The sequence below is a fragment of the Heptranchias perlo genome, chromosome 24 (assembly GCF_035084215.1).
Source record: "Heptranchias perlo isolate sHepPer1 chromosome 24, sHepPer1.hap1, whole genome shotgun sequence".
Taxonomy (NCBI): domain Eukaryota; kingdom Metazoa; phylum Chordata; class Chondrichthyes; order Hexanchiformes; family Hexanchidae; genus Heptranchias; species Heptranchias perlo.
In genome coordinates, this window is record NC_090348.1 from 45,499,723 (window position 1) to 45,523,927 (window position 24,205).

The window sequence follows — 24,205 nt, forward strand, 5'->3', positions numbered from 1 at the left end:
TTGTTTTTGTTACTCAAATGATATTTTTGTTGTCTTAGGGCTATAAAGAATGCCAAAGGGTTGCACAGTAAGAAGGAGGTGCCAATCCACCGTGTTGCTGATATCTCTGGGGTAAGTTGTGTGCCAGTGTTGCACAATTGCATCTTTATAAAGTGGGTAAAGCTTCATTTTATTGTTTGACTGCTGAATTCCCAAAATGTTTAAAGTCTGATAAATTCTTATAATACAAGTGAGCACAGTCTCCCTGCTATTGTGTTGAAAATATGCAGACCCGGTGTTAAACTTTGGTAGTTCAGTGCTTGTTTTAAGTTAGATATTTGTTCTGTTGTGAATTAAAAACCACTGATGCACAATTGTAGATATATTTTCTACATCTTTTCTAAATGCAAGTACATCTTTGTGCTTGGTGATCTAAACTGATTTTGGTGCAACCAGTACATTTTAAAGTCTGAATATAACTTCTGCCTATGTAGTGAAATCATCAGCAGAAGTGTGACTAGGTAACGAGGGGGAGAGTTCACTGATACGGAGAAGGAAGACTGGAAAAGATAACAACTTTAGAGAGCTCCTTAAGTTAATAGAAAAATTGAGAGGATGATCCTACTACAGCACAAGTAGAGCAATGGGAGAGAACCGAGCTTTGGTGAAATATCAAATGATGGCTTATTTGGAAATGCATGGTACTAGTCCCTGTTAAAGGCTTTGGAGCTATCTAAGGCAGAGACAATTCAATTTCTCAGGAAATAAGTAGCCCTAATGAAGGCAACAAGAGTCCCAGTGTAATGGCCATTTTGAAATCCATACTAATCATGAATTGCAGAGTGATCTGCCCCATTTACAACTCCACCAATAATGAAGCAGGGTATGCCAGCCTACAGCAGGACCTAGACTGGCATTCATGTTTGGGCTGACAAGTGGCAGGTTACATTCATGTCAAAAGTACTTGGTAATAACCATCTCGAACAAGTGCAAGTCCAACCATCTCCCTGACCTTCAGTTTTCCCCCCCCAAAATCAACATCCTGGACCACCATTGATCAGAAGCTTTACATGAACCAGCATGGTAACACCATGGTAACAAGAACACATCAGAAGTTGAATGTGATGGGATAATTACCACTTGCCTGGATGGGTGCAGCCGCAACAACACTCCAGTAACTTGACGCCATGCAGGACAGAACAGTTACTTGATCCGCACCCCTACCTTTTGGATTTATTATCCCATCCCTCAATCACTGGCAAATTGTGCCTGTAGTATTTAATATCAACAGATTCATTGCAGCAACTCACCAAAGTTATTTCAACAGCATCTCCCTCCTCTACCACTGAGAAGGACAAAAGGCCTATGTTATGGGAACGCTTTTACCTCCTAGTCAGACACCAGCTTGACTTGTACATGTATCACTGTTTCTTTACCGTTGCTGGGTTAACCCTCACCTAACTCCATTGTGGGAGTACCAACACCACAATCATTGCAGTGGTTCAAGGAGAAGGCCCACCACTGTTGGGAATGTGAATTTTCTAATAATATAGACAAGACTGCAGTCCTGTGCCTATATGCCAAAGATGAATTCAACACAGTCACACACTAGAAGGTTTATTAAAAGTTAAATGAACCTGAACATACCCATGATCAACACCTGAAGTTACAAAGGTGTTCTTCTCCGGATAACTAGGGATGGGCAATAAATGTGGCCTTGCCAGCATCTCCCAGATCCGGAGAATGCATTTATTTTTTTAAAAAGCAGAGAAAATGGAGCAGCTGGAAGGGTAGGAGGGAATAGTATGACCATGAACAAATTTCCAAGATGATAAAAAGGTAGACTGGGAATAAGATATTGAAGAAATGGCGTAGCACGGGGATAAGTAAGATGGACGAGAGGAATGTGTCGGAATCAGATCTTTTCGGAGTCCAGCGATTGGGGACGTGTCAGAAATAAAATGTAGTCATTGAGATGAGTAGTGGAAAAGGCAACCACAAAGGACAACTTTATCTTATTGAAGACTGGCATTTTTCCAACGTTGAGGCTGAAATTTGGTATTGAAAAGCCATCCACCTCTTTCGTTAAAGCCAACAAAATAGGGTTGGTGCACAACATCATTTCAAATACAATTTATTTTTAAGTAAATATTGAACAGAATTACAGTTTGTGCTGACATGACTCTCCTTGCCTTTAATTCTTCCCTCCCTTTCTTCTCCTCTTTCTCCTCTCTTCTGCCCCTCCATAAATTTAATTAGCAATTACATAGATGGGCATTGCTGCTTAATGTTGAGTCTGCTTGAGGGTATTGACTTAGTTGGGCTCTGTGTGCACTGATCAAAATCTATTTGTAGCTCAATAATTGAGGTATGTGGTGTAAATTTGTGCACCTGAGGTTTTATCCAACAGTGAGTATTGACACCACTGTCAGCCACTGAGCTGGGGGCAGAACTTAGGATGGGACTTACAGCAAACCGAGTCTATTTTACAGCAGAGTCTATTTACTCAGTCTCTACAAACTACAGTAAACAGAACATATGACTGAAACTGCAGCAGAGTCTCGAGTCTCCCGATTAAAAGCAGGATTATTTCTCCAGCAAAAAGTAGTGATTGGAGGATAGTTACACGCTACAAATTATGTGCGTAAAATTAATCTGTCAATCACAGCAGTGCAGTCTCCAGGTGTGATTGATGGGGGAAATTCCCCAGTCATCTCCATTCTGGCTGGGACTTGAGTCACTATGCAGCCTTTTCCCTCCTTTCCTCAGGTGGCTCACAGCAGTGGCAGGGAAAGATCAAACTTGTATCCTTCCACTCTACTGCATAGTGCATTGGTGCTCAAACACATTGCGCCATCTTCAATACAGTACTGTTAAAATTTCAAACTTCCATCTCTGACCAGATAGGGTGGAAGGATAAAGTTTGATTCTTTTTTTTCCCCCCTGCCATTGCCGTGAGCCGCCCGAGGAAAGGAAGGAAAATTGGAGATTAGCTGCCACCAGGCTGAAGTAGCATTTGGTTGCAGTAGTATTGGTGAGATTGCAGAGAAAGTTGGATGCAGCTGTTGTGCGGCTTGAGACGCGTTTGTTTCGGTCTTCATTTATACAACCCTTTAGCCGTCCTTATAAATTGTAAATTGTAGCCTTCCCTTCAAGACTAGAAGTTATTGGCCACACTGCTGAATGTTCTTTGTTTGTCTGCCTAGCAGCTGTGCAACTGTTCAGTGTTTGCTGTTTGTAAGTGGGAGTCAATCCACTTTTCATTTAGGCTGGCTGCTCAGGGAATATGGGGGTGGGGGAATGAAGAAGAGGAAGGCTGTCTTGTACCTGAAAGCTCAGGAAAAAGACAATCTGACACTATCTACCTCGCCTTAGTGCTACACAGATTAAACGTGACACTCCTGTGGCCTGATGCTGCTGCACTCTTAAGTAATGGAATTTAAAGAATGCCTTTGAAATAATTGGAATTTTGGTGGGTTTGGGGTAGATTCAAAATGCAGTTTAAACAGATTGGACAGAGTTCAATTGGTTGAAGTGGAAGAGTTATGGTGTATGATTCATTAGCATGTAGTTTTGGATTGCTATGTGGCCCTAGCTGCAAGTGCGATTACGTGAACTTCGGATAAGGGCAAGATTGGGATGGCTGACATGTCCTCTGCAGTCAAATACCCAGCTTGCACTCCAGTGAAGCTTATATATGACTAATCACAACTTGGAGGTGCTGAAGGAAAAATGCTGCCTGTGAAACTATACGCTGCACGGAAATGAGAGAGTAGAGGGAATAACAAATGTGGTACCGACATTTAAAATTGTACTTTGAGTAGCACAGTGTACCAGTGCATGTGGCATTGGTGTCGGACTTGGCTTAGTGGTAATGCATTCTCCTGAGTCAGAAGGTTGTGGGTTCAAGTGCTACGACATAGACTTGGGCATCTAATCTAGCCTGTCATCTCAGTGCAGTACTGAGGGAGTGTTGCACTGTCGGAGGTTCCATCTTCTGGATAAATCGTGACCCTGTTTGCCCCCTCAGGTGGATGTAAAAGATCCCATGACACCATTTGAAGTGTGGTGTCCTGGCTAATAATTATCCTTCAACCAATGCCAAGAACAGATTATCTGGTCAGTTATCTCATTGCTGTTTGTAGGACCTTGCTGTGTGCACGTCTGTTAGCGTTTCCCTACATTACGTTTTGGGACATCCCGAAGCGAAAGGCGCTTCATCGATCCAAATTCGTTGTTCTTTGCACTCATGATCTCTACCATGAAGTGGAGTTCGTTCAAAGGAAAGTCAACCTGGTTACACTTGTGCATCTCCTGGCTGCTGGTTTCAGAGCAGTTTTGACAGAAGTCCTGGTAACAGATTCTTTGCCCGTCTTCATTTCCTCCCCAGCCCCTTAAAAATGGCGGGAATTGCCCAAGAAATGGGTTGGAGAAATTTCCTTAAAAAGAGGGACCTGCCTTTTTGTTTTCCTAAAAAAAAAAATAAGTCCTCCCTGCAGTGATTTTAAAATTGAGGGGAAAAGATGCCCCATAATGCTTCAGCTTTGTTAAAACCTGATGAGAACTAGATATTGAGGTTATTGATAAAGTCTCCATCCAGAGAGAGGGGAGAGGAAAAGATGAAAGACTTATTGAGATGTGTGTGCAAAGTAACATTGCCACCTGCACTAGGCCATTTTGGGGAGGGGGAATATCTGAATTGTTGCTACCCCTTTTCAGAGCACTGAATGTATGTCTCGAGCCTCGTTTGCTGTCTGTAGAATTTATGCACTACTCGGCTACAAGATAGGAAAAACAATCCATTACATATAAACTTGATTATGCAAGTGAAAAGGGAATGGGTTCAAGAAGAGGAAGTAGCTACCTACCATTTGTTGCAAGACCTGCTTATTGGCCACATAAGATTTCAAAGCAATGCTCTTTGAGCTTCACTGGGATCTGTTTTGCAAGAAAATGGAAGAATACAAGACATTAAATAGTAGACTTATTGCAAAATCTGCATGCACATTTAGTATATACATATTTTCACCTGCTTGAGCTTGTAATATTGAACGTGTATATTGATTAGTATCCTGAAAGGTTAGGGAGGTTTTACTAATCTAGCGATTTGTATCCCGGCCGTCAGCAGATGCGTCAGTGTAGAATGTGCGCTGGTGACTGGTCTTTACACAGAGTGGTGAGAATATGGAACTCGCTGCCACACGGAGTGGTTGAAGCAGATAGCACTGACTCATTTAAGAGGAGGCTTGGTGCATACATGAGGGAGAAAGGAATAGACTGATATGGGGGCAGGGTGGGAAGAGGTAATTAGAGTGGGAGGAGGCCCATGTGGAATGTAAAGAACAGCTTGGACCATTTGGGCCGAATGGCCTGTTTCTGTACTGTAGATCCTATGTGATTCTGTCTCCAGCAAGCTGCATTCAGGCCAACAAAATTATCGACATTGCCACAGCTCTGATAAAATGCTTAGCACTGCCCAGGATAGAGCTCCTGATTTACAGCCCCTCTGCTCATGGCTCAGGTTGAATTTAATCCTAGTCTCTGTTCTCCGCCCCCCTGTCCTTTCAAACCAGGCTATAATTGTCCTTTTAAGGACAATTGAACCTATGTGCCTCTGGTACTAGAATTTTGTAATTACCATAAAAATAATTCTTCCCTCACAGCCAAATATGAGCCTGTTATTATCACACTCGACCTTGGAACATCCATTTATCTTTTTTATTTAATAAGGTTACTTGCTGCTGTTGTTTACCCCTCCTTGGATTGTCTGGCTGTTTAAACCAGTCAGCAGAATTTGATGATTTATGTGTCTGATGGAGATAATAAATGTATGTATATGCATGTTGGTAAACTTCTATGGCATGGAAATTGCTGAGCACAGTTCTTGCATTAAACTAACATTCTCTGCACTGTGGCTAATGGAAGGATATCAGCACAACAGCATGTTCAGTCCATTTATTAACCAATTTTCTCTCTGCATTCATGCATCGTGTTTGAGCTTTCCAGGAAGCTACTCGTCCGATCTGGGCAACAAAATTGAACCTGTGTGAGTGGATTTGAGTTGCAACTGCTCTTATGCTGTGTGTGTGTGTGTGTGTGTGTGTGTGTGTGTGAGAAAATGAACATGCTTGCATTGCAAATATTACAGCTTCTGATCTGACCCGGACTTATAAACAATTGCATTGACGTCCCTGTTATGGCCAAGAGCAGCATACCTTGGTAAAAATGTTTGAGTGACTGTGCTGCCTTCTCTTTCACTTCTTCTCCCCTCCCAACTGTGCAAAAGGAAATCTGTCTTGCTTATGTACATTGCTGTCACTGAGTGATTAAGTGGTTTATATTGAGAAATGTAGGTGAAGGGAAATTTACCTGAAAATCATTGCATATTTGGGAAAAATTGTGCCGAGTGAAAGAATAGCTGATGGCTGTTAAATTGCTCCCCAGCTCCAGCAGAAAGCTAGCATAACTATTCTAATGGGAATTGAAAACCTGCTGCTATCAACAAATTTGGTTTTTAAATTGTGCCTTTTGAGACAAAAGTTAAACTTGTGCAGTAACAGTGGCTAGAAGATCAGTAATACTGTACTATACTGTGTGAGCTGGAATGTGGCTGTGCACCAAGCTACAGCTGAAACTAATCCTGACACTCAGTTTTTAACTTTCCAGTATCAAAAGCACAATTTAACTAACATTTCTAGTAGCAATTTCTTTTTTTAAAAGAAAAATACTAGTTGAAAGTTTTTAAGCTGGTGGTACTTGGGCAAAATTACCCTCGTCATGGTTTTAAAAAAAACACACCAAGATTTGTCTATCACTCTCTAGTAAATCACTACCAGCACAGCAAACAGTAGAATTGAAGGTGCATACCCAACAAACCAGGAAATGCGCAACTTCATTTTCTAAAATTTTGGGGTACAGGTAGGATACATGATTCCCAACTGTGTAAAATCCACAAAATATTCCACACTGACCCTATCGTGTGTTTATCGGAATGGGATTCTGTTGCGGCCCATTAATTCAGGGATATTTTAGGTGCTCCACTGTTTCCAATTGCACATCATGGTTCATTTTTAGCGTCATTTGATTTTAGGAATTTTTTTTTAGATGCCCTCAGTCAATATTTAAGTAGTAGTATCTGGTTTATGCAGATGCTAAATGTATGATGAATTTAGAAGTACTGTTACATTCGAACTAAATGGATGTGGGAGATCATGTATTCTATTTATGATGACATAAATGAGATGTGTGTAGAAAGGCCTGCTTGAAAAATTTACTGCAACTCTAGGAAGAATTTTATGTTGTAACCTTTTTGATCAACCATTTTTTTTTGGAAGTATATACTACTTTCCCCCTCTCCTCTTGAAGTTGACTGCCTGGTAGGGTATGGCGTTACAGGCACCTGCTATCCTACGATACCTTGGCATATGTCGTCCTTGCTCTGTTGCTCTACCTCTGAAAATAGTGTTTCATAATCATTTAAATTGCTGTGACTTTTCAGAGTTACCAAGATCTTAGGCTGTGACATTGAATTGGAATGTGTTTAACACAGACCAGAGTTTTAAACCGGTTAAAGCAACAAAAAATATTTACAATTAAATGGAAATATGAAGCTCAAAGGAATTCAAAAGAAAACAGTGGGCAAATGTTTAATGAGTTAACTGTCCTTTTTAGTTGCTGCTGAAGTTTAATTCTCTCTTGCTTTGAGAAACAAAATCCTTGATGCACTGCAACTGCAGCATCCTTCCTTGCCTGCCCCTGCTTTGTGATTAAGAAGTTTACGAACTGACCCAAATTTTAGAACTCTTTGTTCTTAGTTTTGTGGTTTCAACCTGTTTGGCGCTGATGTCGTCTGTCCTGGTAATTGGCATATGCGACACAAGCAAATAATTGGTTATCCGAATAATCCAATTGCTTTTGGCAGGGGAGTTCTCCCCAGTCTCCTGGCCAGGAGCGTTCTCCCCAGTGTCCTTCAACAATCATCACGAAAATCAGTAATTCTAATCACATTGCTGTTTGTGGAACCTCGCTGTGCACAAATTGGCTGCTGCCTTTCCTAAATTACATCAATGACTACACTTCAAAAGTACTTCATTGGCTGTTTCTTTTGTTTTTTCCTTCCTTTCTACAAGTGACTTGGGACATTTTCTATATTAAAGGCTCTATATAAATGTAAGTTTAAAAAAAAATTCTCAGAATCTGGCTGACACTGGCAAACTACATTTATTGTTCATCCCTGAATGCATTGAGTCAACCACATAGTTTTGGCTGGGTAGCAGCTTCACTTTCCAGGAAGGAATGAGTGAATCATTGGGTTTTTACAACAATCCGATAGCTTTCATGGTCACTTATTCTGTTGTTAGCCCACAAATTACCAGATTTGTTGGTGGGATTTGAACTCTGTTTGGGTCTTCAGTGCAGTACCATATCCACTACACTACTGAACCATAATTATTGCAATAAAAATGGAATTTGACTTATTCAGTCACCACATATCAGTGGCTTTGAGAGTGGCTTACTCATTATCCATGGCTGCGTAGATGTAAATAGCATTGGTGTCCTGAATGGGATAATCAAGACCACAGAAACTGTTTGTGAACCTCACTTATAAACTGCAGCGAGCAAATCCATGCTGGTTGAGTGAGATGAGTTCATTTCAGACTGTCAACTTCATTCAGAGACGATTGGCAGTTAATTGGATAATACATTATGAACGCCTCAACTGCTGCTTTACTCGTGTTTTTAAATATGAAAATAGATTTTGGTGCCATAATCAGTGAAACTCTTCTGAAACTGTTATATTTATTTCTGGGACAAAACCATACATGAATAGACTGAGAAAAATTGGTTACAATCTCTGATCTTGTTGCAGGGAGAGAACATGTCAAGAACATATCACTTGCTTCAGTCTCCACCCAAAGGTGCTATGTTTGAATTATGCAGTTTGAGAGTAGTGTCTCAAAAGTTGATTTCTTGTTACTATTCAGTTGTGCCAAAGCAGTACATGCAACAGGGATACTGCCCTCAGTTCATCACTGACAGATTTCTTGATGGGGTCCTTCAACAGGCATTGGGTTCCTAATTTACATACTAAGGGGTCGAACGCCTGTTTTAGGTGTCTGCCCAGGATGCTTTAAAAAAGCCCCATGAATTGAGCAGATTGAGCACAGGCTGACACGTTGCTAAATTGGTTTGCTTTGTGTCTATTTTACGCCCTGAGTGGTTAGAATGTGGAACTTGCTACCACATGGAGTAGTTGTGGCAAATAGCAATAATGCAGTTAAGGGGAAAACAAGATTAGTACACGAGGGAGAAAGGAATAGAAGGATATACTAATGGGGTTGGATGATGTAGGGTGGGAGGAGCATAGACCTGCTGGGCCGAATGGCCTGTTTCTGTGCTGTATGTAACACAATGGGCCTGATATTAGGAGGGCGGCGGGTTTGCAGTGGGGGGTCGACTGGGCTCGTGGGTAACGCGCCAAGTGAAATCGGGGTGCTCTGCACGCAATCGCAGGCTAATTGGAGCCACTTACCTGTGCTTCCGGGTTTTGCGCTGGTGAGCTGCGCAGCGGGCGGATTGCGCATGCGCAGCATTGGCTGTCAGCTGGAGGAGCCCTATTTAAAGGGGTAGTCCTCCACTGACATGCTGCAGAAAATAGGAAAAATTACAGCATGGAGCAGCCCAGGGAAAAGGCTGCTCCCAGGTTTAATGGTGCCTCACTCCAGGTATTATTTGATGGGGTGAGAAGGAGGGGGAGGACAGAGATCTTCTCCCCGTTGGGCGGGAGGAAGCGGCCTGGCTCGAGGTGGCAGAGGAGGTCACTTGCACCACCAACATATCGCGCACCTGCATACAATGCAGGAGGCGCTTCAATGACCTAAGTAGGTCAGCCGAAGTGAGTACACTTACTCATTCCCCTACACTCCGCCTGCCACATTACTGCCCCCACCCCACATTTCCTTCTGCGCTGCCAACGCTATCACATCACTCCTCACACCCACTCAAAGCTCATCCTCATCTTACCTGCACTTACTCACCTCGCCAGTACTCATCCCACCACTACCACTTAACCCAATCCTCTTACAATCTCATGGCTCTATCTCATACTCACCCTCTCATGCATCTCTTTCACGGTCAGCCTCACTCAACCTGTTACTACCTGTGCTGCAGCCACAGGGCATGCATCATATATGTGCAGTAGGCAGCGTAAGGCAAACGTGTCATGAGCATGAATCATAGAATCATAGAAGTTACAACATGGAAACAGGCCCTTCGGCCCAACATGTCCATGTTGCCCAGTTTATACCACTAAGCTAGTCCCAATTTCCTGCACTTGGCCCATATCCCTTTATACCCATCTTACCCATGTAACTGTCCAAATGCTTTTTAAAAGACAAAATTGTACCCGCCTCTACTACGGACTCTATGGCAGCTCGTTCCAGACACTCACCACCCTTTGAGTGAAAAAATTGCCCCTCTGGACCCTTTTGTATCCTCCCCTCTCACCTTAAATCTATGCCCCCTTGTTATAGACTTCCCGACCTTTGGGAAAAGATTTTGACTATCTACCTTATCTATGCCCCTCATTATTTTATAGACTTCTATAAGATCACCCCTTAACCTCCTACTCTCCAGGGAAAAAAGTCCCAGTCTGTCTAACCTCTCCCGATAAGTCAAACGATCAAGTCCCGGTAGCATCCTAGTAAATCTTTTCTGCACTCTTTCTAGTTTAATAATATCCTTTCTATAGTAGGGTGACCAGAACTGTACACAGTATTCCAAGTGTGGCCTCACCAATGCCCTGTACAACTTCAACAAGACATCCCAACTCCTGCATTCAATGTTCTGACCAATGAAACCAAGCATGCTGAATGCCTTCTTCACCACCCTATCCACCTGTGACTCCACTTTCAAGGAGCTATGAACCTGTACTCCTAGATCTCTTTGTTCTATAACTCTCCCCAACGCCCTACCATTAACGGAGTAGGTCCTGGCCCGACTCGATCTACCAAAATGCATCACCTCACATTTATCTAAATTAAACTCCGTCTGCCATTCATCGGCCCACTGGCCCAATTTATCAAGATCCCTTTGCAATCCTAGATAACCTTCTTCACTGTCCACAATGCCACCAATCTTGGTGTCATCTGCAAACTTACTAACCATGCCTCCTAAATTCTCATCCAAATCATTAATATAAATAACAAATAACAGCGGACCCAGCACCGATCCCTGAGGCACACCGCTGGACACAGGCCTCCAGTTTGAAAAACAACCCTCTACAACCACCCTCTGTCTTCTGTCGTCAAGCCAATTTTGTATCCTATTGGCTACCTCACCTTGGATCCCGTGAGATTTAACCTTATGTAACAACCTACCATGCGGTACCTTGTCAAAGGCTTTGCTGAAGTCCATGTAGACCACGTCTACTGCACAGCCCTCATCTATCTTCTTGGTTACCCCTTCAAAAAACTCAATCAAATTCGTGAGACATGATTTTCCTCTCACAAAACCATGCTGACTGTTCCTAATCAGTCCCTGCCTCTCCAAATGCCTGTAGATCCTGTCCCTCAGAATACCCTCTAACAACTTACCCACTACAGATGTCAGGCTCACCGGTCTGTAGTTCCCAGGCTTTTCCCTGCCGCCCTTCTTAAACAAAGGCACAACATTTGCTACCCTCGAATCTTCAGGCACCTCACCTGTAGCGGTGGATGATTCAAATATCTCTGCTAGGGGACCAGCAATTTCCTCCCTAACCTCCCATAACGTCCTGGAATACATTTCATCAGGTCCCGGAGATTTATCTACCTTGATGCGCGTTAAGACTTCCAGCACCTCCCTCTCTGTAATATGTACACTCCTCAAGACATCACTATTTATTTCCCCAAGTTCCCTAACATCCATGCCTTTCTCAACCGTAAATACCGATGTGAAATATTCATTCAGGATCTCACCCATCTCTTGTGGTTCCGCACATAGATGACCTTGATGAAGGAGATGCACAAGGGTGTTTGAGGGTTTGTCATGGTTTTTACTTATTTAATTTCTGATCAACTCACATAACATATTGTCACCACTACTGCCACATCTTTGCGAATCTTGTCTGGTTTGTGCAATAATGCCTTTTCCTGAGGATCACTATGAAGACCCACAACTGATGCCACCCACTGTGTCACTGCCGAGTGGGTGTAGGTGTATTTGCAGGGCTCTTTTGTGCAGACGACTGAGACACGTCGGCGATGTCCCTGGTGGCACCCTGGAAGGATGCAGAGGAGAAGTTGTTGAGGGCAGTGGTGACTTTGACAGCGACAGGTAAGAAGATGGTGCTCGGGCCAGCCGGGAGCAGCTCGGCATCAAGGAGGCTGCAGATGTCTATGACTACATGTCTAGTGACTCTGAGCCTCCGTGCGCACTGCTGCTCAGAGAGGTCCAGGCAGCTGAGCCTCTGTCTGTCGACCCTGTGGCGAGGGTAGTGCCTTCTGCGACGCCTCTCTCTCTGCAGTTGCCCTCCCTCCTGCTGTGCAGGTGGATGTGTCACAGCACTGTGTTGTGGGGCTCCATGCGTCAGAGGTGGACGGGGTGGCCGGTGAGGCTGGTGATGTTGTTTGTCCTCTGAGGAGGTCGTGACTGCAGCCACGGCGGCCCCCATCCGGAAGATGTACATTTGAGGAGGTCCACAAGGTAGGTACATGAGTCTGGACACCGGGGTAAGTGTGCAAGTTGGTGAATTTTATTGTTAGGAGGAGGGTGGTGGAGGCCAAACTTTGTCCAAAGTAACAGAGTGGCCTCCTGCAATGAGTGAGAGTCTCTCTCTTTTCCCCCCACTCCAAACCTGTCAAATGGACCTTTGCAGCTGCCACAGGCTGATGGCTGCAACACGTCCATTTGAACTGGGAGTGTTTCCCCCAGTACGGGAAACAGTCCCAGTTTGCAAAATCCCACCCCTCCTAAAATATCATGTTAATCAGGTCTCTAAATGACCTGAAATACCTAAATAATTACTTTAAGTGGCACCCCGCCGGCTTTAATTGCCAGCGGGAGTCCCACATGCGGGGGCTGCACGCGCATGTCAGCCCGTCACTGGGGAACCCGGAAGTGGGCGGGTTGGAGCCAGGCTCTGGATCCGCCCCGGGAATCCCCGATTTTCGCAGCCCCCCCCCCTCCCGCCACGAACGCACCCGCTCGGGTGCGAAAATCGAGCCCTATGTAACACTTCCATACAGTTACCTCAATTGTTATAAAAACATTCAGGTTTACAATACAGAAGGCGGCCATTCAACACATCGAATCTGTACCTGCTCTTCGCTTGAATAATTCAGAACCAATGCCACACGGCCCTGCTGTCGACCCATATCCCTGTAGTTTCCTCTTCTTCAAATATTTATCTGCTTTTTCCTTAAAAGATGCAATGATCTCTGCCGTAACTACTCACTGAAGCAAAGCATTGCATGCTCTTAAAAACTCTGTATAAGTAAATTTCTTTCTCTTCAATCTTCTAGTGACCATTTTAAATTAGTGACCCCTCATAACTGATTCCTCAACCAGAGGAAATAATGTTTTCCTTTCACCTTATTGAAACCCATCATAATTTTAAAAGCTCTATTAAATTTCCTCACGGCCCTCTCTGTTCCATTGGAAATAATTGCAGTATCTCAAGCCGCTTTTTATAATCAAAGTTTCAGACCTCTGTTATCATCTTGGTGAATCTATGCTCCATGGTTTTATGGCTTTAATAATCTTTGCTATAATGGGGCACCTGAAACTGCGCACAATACTCCTGTGGCCTAACCATTTTCTTGTACAAATTGATTACCTCGTACTCTTAAATTCTATGCACCTATTTATAAAATATAAAATAATTGACTGTTTTGGCTTTATTCCTTGAACTTTTAAGGAATTATGTATATGAACCCCAAAGTGTCTCAGTTTAACCATACCCTTCATCTTTCCATTGAATATATACTCCTATTCTTAGTTTTGCCTTCTGTAGTGCATTACTTCACACTTGTCTGCATTAAATTCAATCTGCCACCTACCTGTCTGCCCATTTTTGGTAGCTTGTTCATGTCCTTGTGAAATCTTCAACAGTCCTTGCTGTTTGCTAAACTGCTTCCTTTTGTGTTGTCAGCAACTTTTGATATCGTGCTCCCCTATATCCAAAGCATGCAAAGCCATTTCCAAGAGTTCCAATTAGTTTTATATCTCATCTTTGAGCATCAATCTGTGTGATTATTGGTTATCTCAGGTGTTCACATGCTGATGAAGTAGTGGAGCTAAATGTTTACTGTATTCCTGACTATACTTTTGATCAGTGGAGGTTTAAGGGTTTTAAGAGTGATGAAAAAATGAACCAAAAAAAAAGCTGCAATTGTTAGATATCTGAAATAAAAACAGCAAATGCACATAAGCTTGATCAGCATCTGAAAGATAGATTGATGTTTGAGGTGTAACCTTTCATTTGAGCTGCTATGCTTTTCCAACTTTTTTGAGTATGTTGATGGGTTGAGACATACTTTCTATTAATTCATATTAAAATCTAATAGATAACAGTAAACTCGTGTAATATGAAGGGGTTGCGACTAGTGAAAAATAAGAATTGGGAGTAATCATACCTTGAACTAAGGGGCTGTTATCAGCAATGTAAATCATGCACTGGGGCATTGGACTAGTAATCAAAACAGGTTATATTGAAATACACATTAAAGGTGAAGTCAGTTCTGAATATGATGTGCCGGTTTAGTCACAGTACCTTAGAAAGAATTAAGATGCATTTGAAGAGTTCAGATGAGTAATTAGGATGACTGCAGGCGGTAGGGAACTCGGTTAAGAAGAAAGGCTTGACTAAGTATTTTTCTGGAGAAAAGACTGAGTGGAGATATAAGACCGGTATTTAAAGTAATGAAGAGTATAGATAAGGTTGAAGAAAGCAAGCTATTTAACTTGGACATTGAGCATTAACTTGCAAAATGAGCATTGCATGAGAAAAAGAAAAAGGCTTGCATTTATAATGTCTTGTGTGTCAAACATTCCAAAGTGCTTCACTGTGAACTACTTTGAAGTGCAGTGACTAATGTAGACTAACATGGCAATTGTTTTGCACTCAACGAAGTCCCACAAACAGCAATGTAACAAATGACCAATTTAATCTTTTTTGTGATGGTTGAAGGAGAAATACTGCCTGAACCCCAAGAAATTTCCCTCCTTCTCTTAGAATAGTGCCACAGGACCTTGACTATCCAGCGGAACAGGCAGGAAGAGCTCAGTGTAACGTCCCATCCAAAGTACAGATTGGAGGACAAAATTATACTCAACAGCTTTTGAGCAAGATTTAAAAAAAATATTTGCCCATAGGGGGATGCAGCGGTTCAAGAAGGCAGCTCGCCACCACCTTCTCAAGGGCAATTAGGGATGGGCAATAAATGCCGGCCTCGCCAGCGACGCCCACGTCCCATGAACGAATAAAAATGTTAAAAAATGAAGGAACAGGCTTTGTGAAGGTGGCTTTTTTCGTGGTCAATTAACATCTTTGAAAAGAGTTGGAATGATATAGGAACAGGAGCAGGCCATTCAGCCCCTTGAGCCTGTTCTACCATTCAGTTAGATCATGGCTGATCTGTATCTTAGCTCCATCTACCTGTCTTGGTTCCGCAACCCTTGATACTCTAATATCTGTTGAGATATTTTGTTTTCATTCTAAGGGGAGATAGGGAAGGGATGTGGTGTTCCTTAAATCCAGAGAATCAGCAAGTATCTGCTTTGGGGAAGGGAGGCCCATGATGGATGGCATTGGCTTGATGGGCTGAATGGCCTTTTCTTGCTTAAGACTTTTCTATGTGTTTTACAGGATAAAAATAACCTGAGTGGCACAGTGGAGGCAGACAATGAGGAGATGGGGGAAACCTGTGAACAAATGCTTGTTTTATGATAGCTTCATGTGTACAGAAAGACGATTGACGGAGCTCTGTTCACCTGTTAGCAGGCTGTTAATCCTTGTCATATACAGACTAGAACATGATCTTCACTAAATCCTAATGCACTGTCGAGAACTGCCAGCAAAATCTATCTTCATAGCTTTTAGGAAATGAATGCAATTTCCATCACAGATGTGTATAAAACAATACTTGCAAATGGGATAAGGAGCAGACTGGAGCTATATATTAGATCATAAATATCACTTTTCATTTTCAGTGAATAAAATGGATTCTGACCAAGCTTTTATAAAAGTAGTGCAAAAATTGTTGATGCCTTTTTATTTAACATCACTCTTTGCAAAACAGAATTAAGATTTTGAGGTAATCTAGTATTCTCAGGAGCTGTAAACTTGATCAGTTGTATGGAACATGGAGCATAGAAGCATGAAAGGATAGTTTGTTGTAATTACAAAAATGCTAACTTCAATTCAGTAGGAAGGTATATACATTAAATATTATTTAAAAAATAGTCTGTTGCTAAATAAATACTTTTCAATGTGGAGAGTGAATTGACAACTCCCGTTGTGTGTACATTGGTATCGTTGCTGTTTGCAGCTATCTGATTATGGGGATGGGCCTGCCAGTAATTAATCAGTTGGCGACAGGCTCAATACTGGGCAAAACATTCAAGATGTAGCCTGGCTAATTTTTTTTGGGGGGTGTGGTGAGGACGTGTATTTTAGAGCATTAGATTTTTAAAATGATAACTTTGCTTCAACATTTTAGGTGATTTTTAAAATAATTTTTAGGGTAAGGTTAGAGCACCCGCCATTGAGATGTTCAAACGTCCGTGTTTTGGCTGTAGGCCAACTGGAGTAATGGTCACTATGGTGAGTTTATGCCATGCCTTTCCCCCGCTCCTGTAGATAATTACCTCGTGTCAACTGTCCAGCATGTCTGTGTGTATTAGTTATTGAACCAACTGCTTTAAGTGAATTATGTGATCCTATGGCTATAGCGAACGAGTATAAAAATCGAGCCTTGCTTTTGGGTGCCTTTCCCTTCCCTTACTACACAAAGAAGTCAGGAACACAGGGACAGTAATGCTATATATAAGGTAGCAGCTATATTTGAGATGTTGCAGTAGTACTGATTTACATAAAAGCCTAATATGGGCTCCAAATGGCTGTTGGTACATAGAAACTAGGAGTAGGCCATTCGGCCCTTCGAGCCTGCTCTGCCATTCAATATGATCGTGGCTGATCCTCTATCTCAATACCATATTCTTGCTCTCTCTCCATACCCCTTGATGCCTTGTGTGTCTAGAAATCTATATAGCTCCTTCTTAAATATATTCAGTGACTTGGCCTCCACAGCCTTCTGTGGTAGAGAATTCCACAGGTTCACCACCCTCTGAGTGAAGACATTTCTCCTTATCTCAGTCCTAAATGTCCTACCCTGTATCCTGAGACTGTGACCCCTCAATCTGGACCCCCCCCCCCACCCCAAGCCAGAGGAAACATCTCCCTGCATCCAGTCTGTCTAGCCCTGTCAGAATTTATATGTTTCAATGAGGTCCCCTCTCATTTTTCTAAATTCGAGTGAATACAGGCCGAGTCGAGCCAATCTCTCCTCATACAACAGTCCTGCCATCCCAGGAATCAGTCTGGTGAACCTTTGCTGCACTCCCTCTATGGCAAGTATATCCTTTCTTAGATAAGGAGACCAAAACTGCATACAATACTCCAGCTGTGGTCTCACCAAGGCCCTGTATAACTGCAGTAAGATATCCGTGCTCCTGTACTCAAATCCTCATGCAATGAAGGTCAACATACCATTTGCCTTCCTAACTGCTTGCTGCACCTGCATGTTTGCTTTCAGTGACCTGGTGTACAAGGACACCCAGGTCCCTTTGTACATCAACATTTCCCAATCTATCACCATTTAAATAATACTCTGCCTTTCTGTTTTTCCTTCTGAAGTGGATAACTTCACATTTATCCACATTATACTGCATCTGCCATGTACTTGCCCACTCACTCAATTTGTCTAAATTGCCTTGAAGCCCCTTTGCATCCTCCTCACAACTCACGATCCCACCTAGTTTTGTGTTGTCAGCAAACTTGGAAATATTACATTTGGTTCCCTCATTCAAATCATTGATATATATTGATAGCTGGGGCCGAAGCACTGATCCCTGCAATACCCCACTAGTCACTGCCTGCCACCCTGAAAAGGACCCATTTATTCCTACTGTTGTCTGTCAACCAATTTTCAATCCATGTCAGTATATTACCACCAATCCCACGTGCTTTAGTTTTGCACACTAACCTCTTATGTGGGACCTTATCAGTGGCCTTCTGAAAATTCAAATAAACCACCTCCACTGGATCTCCCTCATCCATTCTACCAGTTACATCCTCAAAAATCTCCAGTAGGTTTCTCAAACACTATTTCCCTTTCATAAATCCATGTTGACTTTGTCTAATCCTGTTGATATTTTCTAAGTGTCCTGTTATCACATCCTTTATAATAGACTAGCATTTTCCCTACTACTGATGTTGGGCTTACCGGACTGTAGCTCCCTGTTTTCTCTCTCCCATTTTTAAATAGTGGGGGTTACATTTGCCACCCTCCAATCTGCAGGAACTGTTCCATAATCTGTAGAATTTTGGAAGATGACAACTAATGCATCCACTATTTCCATGGCTCCTCTTTTAGTGCTCTGGGATGCAGATTATCAGACCCTGGGGATTTATCAGCTTTCAGTCCCATTAATTTCTCCAGCACTTTTTTTTACTAATACTAATTTCCTTTAATTCCTCCTTCTCACTGGTCCCTTGGTTCCCTAGCATTTCTGGGAAGTTATTTGTGTCCTCTTCCGTGAAGACAGAACCAAAGTATTTGTTTAATTGCTCTCCAATTTCCTTGTTCCCCATTATAAATTCTCCTGTTCTGACTAAGGGACCTACATTTGTCTTCACTAATCCTTTTTCTTTTTACATACTTGTAGAAGCTTTTACAGTCTACTTTTATGTTCCTTGCAAGTTTACACTCATACTCCCCCCCCCCCCCCCCCCCCCTCTTAATCAATCTCTTGATCCTTTTTTGCTGAATCCTAAACTGCCCCAATCCTCAGGCTTGCTACTTTTTCTGGCAACTTTATATGACTCTTTGGATCGAATGCTATCCTTAATTTCTTTTGTTAGCCAAGGTTGGGCCACTTTTCCATTTGTGTTTTTGCGCCAGAAAGAAATGTATAATTGTTGTAATTCATGCATTTATTCCTTAAATGTTAGCCATTGCCTATCCATCGTCATGCCTTTTAATGAAGCTTCCCAATCTATCATAGCCCACTCACTCCTCATACCTTCATAGTTTCCTTGTTTAGATTTAGGACCCTAATTTCGGATTGGATGACTTCACTTTCCATCTTAATGAAGAATTCTATCATGTTATGGTCACTCTTCCCTAAAGGACCCCGCACAAGATTATTAATGAACCCCTTCTCATTGCACAATACCCAATCTAGGATAGCCTGTTCCCTGGTTGGCTCCTTAACGTACTGGTCTAAAAAAAACATTTCTTACATGCTCCAGGAATTCATCCTCCACAGTTTTCTGGTACAGACCATAAGTTCTGGATTTGATCTGATTTTTGCTGAATTAGCTGGTTTAAACTGGGCTGTTGTTAGCAGTCCTGCAGTCAGCCTCTGTGGCTCTGTTAGGGAAGTGGAAAATCAACCAGGGTTTCCACTTTGGAATGCCATGTAAGGGCTGCCAGCTTGCGTGTGTGCGTGGGCTTGGCTATAACGCTTCCACAGTTGAATAGCCAGAATTTGAAACATGGGTACTTGGGTGATGTACTGGAGGACGCCTGGCAGCTGGAGAGATGGAGGGAAGGAAAATGGGCACAAAAGTTAATATTGGCAGCTGTTCTTGAAAACTATTGGGATACAGTCATGACATAGTTAATTTACCCAGTGAGTAGCTTAGCCATAGAGCAGGAAGCTTCCCTATTCTTTCCCATTCTGAGTTAGCTGATTTTTAGCTTGGGTATGCAATATCACCTCTGGCATCCACCAACAACTACTTGCATTTATATTGTGCCTATTAACGTAGTAAAGTCCCAAGGCACTTCACAGGAGCTTTATCAAACAAAATTTGACACTGAGCCACAAGGAGATATTAGGGCAGGTGTCCAACTGTTTGGACAAAGAGGTAGGTTTTAAGGAGCATCTTACAGGAGGAGAGAGGGGTTTAGGGAGGGAATTCCAGAGCTTGGGGCCTAAGTGGCTGAAGGCATGGCCGCCAGTGGTGGAGTGATTTTAAAATTGGGGATGCCCAAGAGGCAAGAATTGGAGGAGTGCAGAGATCGGAGGGTTGTAGGCTGGAGAAGGTTACAAAGATAGGGAGGGGTGAGGCCATTGAGGGATTTGAAAACAAGTATGAGAATCTTAAAATTGAGGCATTCCCTGACCGGGCACCAATGTAGGTCAGCAAGCACAGGGGTGATGGGTGAATGGGACTAGGTGCGAGTTGGGATTCGGCAGCAGAATTTTGAACGAACTCAAGTTTATGGAGGGTGGAAGATGGGAGCCCGGCCAGGAGAGCATTGGAACAGTCAAGTACAGAGGTATCAATAGCATGAATGAGGGAAAAAGTTTTGCCAATATGAATCAACTAGCAGTTGAGTTGGGACGGGTGGCTTCAGACCCAAATGTCTTTCTGTACACAGGTGTCTGTTGCTGCCAGAGGTGCTACTTGGGTACACTGCTTCCAGCTTCCTTCATACCATAAGGGTTGGGGGTACAAAGTGACCTATGTGTTCTGTTGACTGGCGCTGTATTTTGATGCAAGGAGTGCTCAGTGATGGAACATATCCTTGGGTTAAAGGAAGTTCTGCTCGAGAATCAGTATTGTAGGCCAATAAGGAAATAAAGGTGCATCTGGCTACATTACAACATGTCTGAATGCAATCATTTGTCATTTTCCTGAGTAAATGGAAAGACTGAGGCAATGTGTTGTTGCGGCAAGCAGAATCGTTTGAAAGTTGATTAGGTAATGTAATGGAGTTTGGATCAAAGCAGACCCTGACCCCGAGCATCAGATCCAAATATGCCACCTTGTTCACGCCTATTTGATATAAATCCTCATCTTACAAACAGTCCTGATTGTCAAATTAGTTGTGCGTTTATTTAGATCTGATTGGTCCGATCTAGCCCTGATTTTATTATTTTATGTGCATTTATAATTCTGCAGTAAATCTGTGGAACTAATCAGGGAGGTGGCGCATATAAAATGTTTTTTGAAGCGAATTGGATTAGACCAGTTTCTTATCGAGGCAATGCAATTTTCTCTCTGTCAAGAGTGCTTGCTTGGTTTTATTTTTATATAATATACAAAAATAGAAAAACAATATTTTCTCTGGTTCAGGTAACCAATGCGGCTTCCATTGGAACAAGCCAAGATTGAAAGGAGTTACTGAATAATTTTAGAATAAAGAAATTTATTGAGAAGGGTTGATGAAAGATCAAGACAAGTCTCTTCTATTCACCCCCCCCCCCCCCCCCAACTCTAGAACACACAGCTGGTCAACAAAATACCTGGCATATATTTTTCTTTGTCGTTTCCATTTTCTTCCCTCCGAAAAACACTTGTATTTTAGAATCTCAATTGAGGAATGTGAGACAAAATGAGAATATATTACAAAGCAACTGAAAACTGGATTAATAAATCTGCCTTTAAAGAACTCCTCCACTCCCAGCTCTGCATTGAGCTGTTACAGTGGCTACATTTTAGGATGTGACTGTCCCGCTTGCTTTCTGATTGGAATTCTGGAGGTCAGAGATGCCCCAGGTGCTCCAGATTGCATGTAATGATCACAAATAACATGGATTTACTGCTGCACCAGAAATATGGGGGACTATGGATAAAACCTTAAAACCCTCGCATGCTGGAAATCTGGTCTAGCAGTAGTTTCATCCTTTAAGGCGTTTATCTCTGCAGCGGTGCTGGTAAACATTCAGATAAAGGCTATGAACACTGTTGCATATCTGCAAGTGAATCATCTTTGAGTACCATAGCTCAGCATGAAATAATGGGAATTCCCGTGTGCCTGGAAACACTTAGTTTTAATTGGGTGACATCAATTTTTGTTTTGCTTAATTCCTCCATGTCTGTGCCAACAATACTTGGATCATAATTTTTGGAAGATGTAAATATTAAAAAACGCCAATTCCTTTTAGTTTGCAGTATCAGTGGTTTCTGATCGTTAGAGAGGCCTTTATCCATACATGCTTCACGTTAGTAGTACTTCTTGTTTTGTATTCAAACAGAAAATGATTATCGTGAATTCTTCATAATGTTGAGGATAGAGCGTTTTTGCACCCATCTCATGTACAGAATGGTTATATATAGTCTTCCAATTAACCTGAACTAATGCTGCCTGTTACACTATTTGAGACATTTCCATATCTTGCACCAACATCTTTGTGGCTTCTTGTGAGTGCGATTGCTATGTTCTAGGGTGTTTAGTGGTGTGGAGTTGCATTGGGAGCTGGATTGAGACAGTTCATTTCTGTTTGGGTCTGCTTTATGGCTAAGAGTCTTGTCCAATCCTGGGTTGGATTTGACCTGAGTCCCAAAGGTGAACAATTAGTGTTCTTATTATGCCATGCAGTCCAATTAAAAAGATTCAGTTCGCAAGCAAAATAATTTTAAATTTTCTTCAGCAATAAGAGGTTGAAGGTGAAAGTATTGATGGTCTACATTATAAGGTTCCAAATAAAGGGGTTGTGAGGTCTTCCCATAAGGGAGCCATTATTTAAAAAGTCAAATTGTTGGAAAGAATTCCTGTAATGTGCGCTTAGTTTGTCCAGTTTCACCATATCTGTATCCCCCAGGAATGCATCCCAAAAAATGAAAAATAAGCTTGTAACTGCTAATTAATCCTCATAAATATGCAAATTAATGTTTCAAGTGTCAAACCCGGGCTTGCAGTGCTGAAGTTGAAATATGTAGTCCCTGAAGTATCTGGTAACAGATGTTGCTTTTTGGAGACTTTATAAAATTTCAGTATGAATGACTTTGAAGGCAGATAATGCCACAATTTGTGTGCTAGAAATTACTAGTGAATTTGTGGAGGAGAAAGCGTGCCTGAAGTCAACACTGAGTACTCCAACATAGAACTGTTGAAGTTTACAGCACAGAAATCAGCTATTCAGCCCATCGTGCCTGTGCTGGCCCTTGGCAAAAGCAATCCAAATCTAATTCCACTGTCATAGCTTCAAATATTTATCCGATTTTCCTTAAAGTGCAGTGGTTTCTGCTTCAACCATTCCCAATGTCAAAGCATTCCATGTTCTAACAACCCTCTCTGTAAAGACATTTCTCCTAATCCCTCTCTCCTTACTCTCAAAAGAGTAGGTAAGTAGAGTCTGCTTGTGCCAGTCTGCGACTATGGCACCAGGAGATGTGTGGCTCCAGCATGACCCTTCTAGGTTACCTTCCTTCCCCTTTGAGGTGAATCGAAGAAGCCTTTTTGAGAATCATGTAGTTTGAGTTGATTTTGTATCTCTGCTGAACTAATGACCAGGGTGTTTTAATACTGGGAAATGAAGTAGAGATTGACTGAAAAGGAAGCAAGGCTCATTGCCCCTTAAAACAAATAAGGCAACAGTATCTTGCAGGTGATGGCTGTTGAGATTTCAGATTTCAAATCTTTTAGAAATCACCAATAAAAATGGTATTTAGGCTTTTTTAATGGTGGGAATTTTGTGTCTACTGATGGATCTGCCCTGGCACTGCTCTTAGTGAATTGAAAGTTATGTTGGTGTTTCTCAAGTTTTTTCCCTCTGTCATCTACTTGCTTGTATTTTTTTTGTTCTCATTTCAGGTTGGTGGGGTGTAAAGTGCTTACAATGCTACCTCTGGCACTCTTCAGACCATCACTGCCGCTGCCCCGCTGCCCCATTCCACAAATTTGCCTTTTCTAACTCTGCATACAGGCCAGTGACACTGGGACAAGCTGGAGTATGAGAAACACAGAAATAAAAATTGATTGCATCCAATTAAGTTCAATAAATGTTTTCCATGTTAAAGGCAGACTCACAATCAAACGCTTATTCCTGTTGTAAATTCACCTTGGATTGAATGAATTTTTCCTCTTTTTTTAAAAAACGTCCAGTTTTATCATTGACTCTGTTCTTAACCACCATTGTCCTTTATTGCGATTCTCGAAACTGCACTCAAAATAACTTTTTTTGCCCCTTCCTGTAACTTCACACAGCTTTACTACCATTTTTAAAAAAT

The 24,205-nt window shown here is 42.1% G+C and overlaps 1 protein-coding gene across 1 annotated transcript in view; it reads left to right on the top strand.

Annotated features, from left to right (window-relative positions):
- Window positions 1-24,205, top strand: part of snd1 (staphylococcal nuclease and tudor domain containing 1) — an 813,248-nt gene that overhangs the window by 233,048 nt on the left and 555,995 nt on the right. The window contains exon 14 of the mRNA XM_068005235.1: window positions 39-111. Coding sequence (XP_067861336.1) covers window positions 39-111 — 73 coding nt within the window. The remainder of the gene's footprint in view (window positions 1-38; window positions 112-24,205) is intronic.